The following is a 3560-nucleotide window of genomic DNA, read 5'->3' as shown; positions in this document are numbered from 1 at the left end:
ACATATATATATATATACACACGACAGGCTTCTTTCAGTTTCCATCTACCAAATCCACTGACAAGGCTTTAGTTGGCCTGAGGCTATAGCAGAAGACACTTGCCCAAGGTGCTACGCAGTGGGACTGAACCCAGAATTATGTGGTTGGTAAGCAAGCTACTTGCCACACAGCCACTCCTGCACCTATATATTTATGCTTGCGTGTGTGTGTGTACATATATACAGACATATAATTCACCAGTTTCATCACACACACACACACACTTTTGCATAGATATTATCTGCATCCTACTTTGGCTCAACACGGAAATAACAACCATATAACTATCCTAATGACAACTAGAATCCTATCTTATCGACAGAAAACACACAATGGGATCACTTGAATAGAAATCCACTCCTCTTAGCACTTTAAGGTTTGCTATTGTAGCATTGGTCTACGTCCCATAATACAAAAGGGCACCACCAAATGGCCTATTTACAAAGGAGGCATTCTTACCGTGTGATCTACCGACAATGCAACATCATATCTTTATGATCTGACTACAACAGGGCATCACATCTTTATGAGCTAGCTACAACAGCGTATCATCATTTTATGACGCAGCCACTATGGAGCATAACTTTATGATCTACCAACAATGGGGCATCATAACTTTATGATCTACCAACAATGGGGCATCATAACTTTATGATCTACCAACAATGGGGCATCATAACTTTATGATCTACCAACAATGGGGCATCATAACTTTATGATCTACCAACAAACATGAAATAGTTTCATGCAGTGGAGCAAAAGAAAATTGTGTGAATCTCACATTCAGAGATTCATAACACGAGTTGTGTCATTATTTAGGTGCAGGTAGTGGTTGTATGGTAAGATGCTTGCTTCCCAACCACATAGCTCTGGGTTCAGTCCTGCTGCGTGACACCTTGGGCAAGTGTCTTCTACTATAGCCTGGGGCTAACCAAAGCCTTGTGAGTGGGTTTGGTAGATGGAAACTGAAAGAAGCCAGTCATATGTGTGTGTGTGTGTGTGTGTGTGTGTGTGTCCCCACCACCATCGCTTGAAAACCTATGCAGCTGTGTTTACATCCCTGTAACTTAGCAGCTTGTTAAAAGAGACCCGATAGAATAAGCCCAGGGAGTCAATTTCTTCAACTAAAAGGCAGTGCTCCAGCATGGCCACAGTCAAACGACCGAAACAAGTAAAAGAAACATGGTAATCATTTACTTAGTTGCTGTTGTGTTTGAGCCTAGCATGTTATATAACTCTTATCTGTCTGTAATATATCACCCCCCCCCTCGCTGCCGCCTCCATAGTATTCATTATCACACTGATTAGGTGACTCACTTGGTCTGCTCTTATCTCCCCCATTATCAATACCAGCAAAAGAGACTGATAGAATAAGCACTAGGGTTACAAAGAATATGTCCTGGGGTTGATTTCTTCGACTGACACCCTTTAAGGTGGTGCTCCAGCATGGCTGCAGTCAAATTACTCAAACATGTAAAAGAATACATATATTTATATATATATATACATATATACATATATATATATATATACATATATATATACATATATACATATATATATATATACATATATATATATACATATATAATGCACTGTCCCCAGCTTCAGGTGATAAGACTTGATGTAAGTTTTCCCTTTTTTATGAATACCTTGTGTGCCTTGGTTTTAGAATAGGTGTGCCACCACGTCCCTGTGTCATAAGAGGGGCTAAAAGAGGTTAGCAACATGAAGGACATCTGGCTGTGCCTCATGAAATCCATTCAACCCATGCAGGCATGGAAACCTAAAGAAGATTAACCTCTAAAGATAAACAGAATTAATCACATGTAAGTATGTATGTGCATGTTGCCAGTGTCAATAATAACGACGAGGCATTGTGTGTGTGTGTGTGTATGTGGTGGTGCTCTTCAGGTTTATGTTGCTAAGCTGTTGTATTAGAGACAGGCAGATATTATGTTGTTAAACAATTGCAATAATTATCAAGGTTGCAGCGAATATTCTGTTTTACTGTCTGTCATGGCTAATTTCTTCATTTGATCTTTCCGTGGTTATCCTACATTTAACCGACATAATAATATTGCTGCTTACAAACCACGAAACGAAAAATATTTCTTGGGATGGACTCCTAACGTGTAAGATTTTGTTTTGTCATCGTCATCATCATCATCACAGTTTACAACATGGAAAACAAACTTATGATGATGATATATAATTGTCTAAGAATCCATAAGCCAAGAAAAATATGCACTCATATATTTATCAATAGGGTGGGTATATTAATCAAAGCACACTATTATAGATCCGCTACAATTGATCTTCCCAATCAGTTTCGCACTGGAAATTAGGTAACCAGATATTAGATAACAGCACAGTTAAGTAACACTAAACGCTCTCTGAGCACGCATGTATGTAGAAGAAGCACATGAGAATGAGAGTGGAGAAAGTAGGAGATGGCAAATGAATATTGCTAGAAATGAAAACAATAGTGAAGGACTTACCATACTGGCAGGCATCTGGTGGGTGTTGGGATTGTTCTCACTGAAAGCTGGTCCCTCAGCCTCCAGAGTGAGGTAGTGGCTGTTCAATCTAAAATAGCAAAAAACAGGGAAAAAAAAAAGGATATCATTAACTGTTTAGCATTCGGATTTCTTTGTTCACATTGTTTTAAATTAATGATGGATTATCTCATATCTTTGAGATTTGGATGATGTGATTATTTTTAGAATGACATTGTAGGGTAGGTGTAAGGGGCCAGATCTGGTTGGTTTGAACATAAAAGAGGAAGAATAAAATATGTAGGTGCAGGCGTGGCTGTGTGGTAAGAAGCTTGCTTCCCAACCACATAGTTCCGGGTTCAGTCCAACTGCATGGCACCTTGGGTAAGTGTCTTCCACTAAAGCCTTGGGCTGATCCAAGCCTTGTGAGTGGATTTGGTAGACGGAAACTGAAAGAAGCCCATTGTGTGTGTGTTTGTCCTGCACCACTGCTAGACAAGATGTTTGCATTCATAGGATAAACTATTTCACTTCATTTACTCTACAAATGCCTCGAAGAAAAACATGAACATCACTACTTCTCCTGTCAGGTGGGACCTTTGAGCTCAACTGACTCTAAAGAAAACAGTGATTTACATCAACTGGAGGAACCAAAGAGAAAACGGTTTCTGCCGATTGATAAGAATAGTTACAAAACCACAACCTAGAAACAGACACACACTCACATGAACACACACACTCACATGAACATACACACTCACATAGACAAGAAACGATGTGTTACAGAACACATGCACTGGAAAATGTTTTATTAGTGCATATACATGTGTGTGTGTTTATCAGTATGCATGTATGTGTTACATGTGTGTGTGTGAAGTACAATTCTAGTTCACCCTGAGTGATCAGGTTTTAGTGTGTGTGTGTGTGTGTGTGTGTGTGTGTGTAAATGTATTTCTTCCATCACCAAGACAAAGTGGGTTTCAACTGAGGACCCTATGATCCTTCGGGTTCCATACAAGATG

The 3560-nt window shown here is 39.4% G+C and overlaps 1 protein-coding gene across 1 annotated transcript in view; it reads right to left on the bottom strand.

Moving 5' to 3' along the window:
- The window catches only part of LOC106875841 (myotubularin-related protein 3), a 106003-nt gene that overhangs the window by 37571 nt on the left and 64872 nt on the right, over nt 1-3560 (bottom strand). Inside the window, exon 2 of the mRNA XM_052976933.1 lies at nt 2542-2629. Coding sequence (XP_052832893.1) covers nt 2542-2629 — 88 coding nt within the window. The remainder of the gene's footprint in view (nt 1-2541; nt 2630-3560) is intronic.

This window comes from Octopus bimaculoides, chromosome 26 (genome assembly GCF_001194135.2).
Source record: "Octopus bimaculoides isolate UCB-OBI-ISO-001 chromosome 26, ASM119413v2, whole genome shotgun sequence".
Classification (NCBI taxonomy): domain Eukaryota; kingdom Metazoa; phylum Mollusca; class Cephalopoda; order Octopoda; family Octopodidae; genus Octopus; species Octopus bimaculoides.
This window is presented reverse-complemented; position numbering and strand designations above follow the sequence as displayed.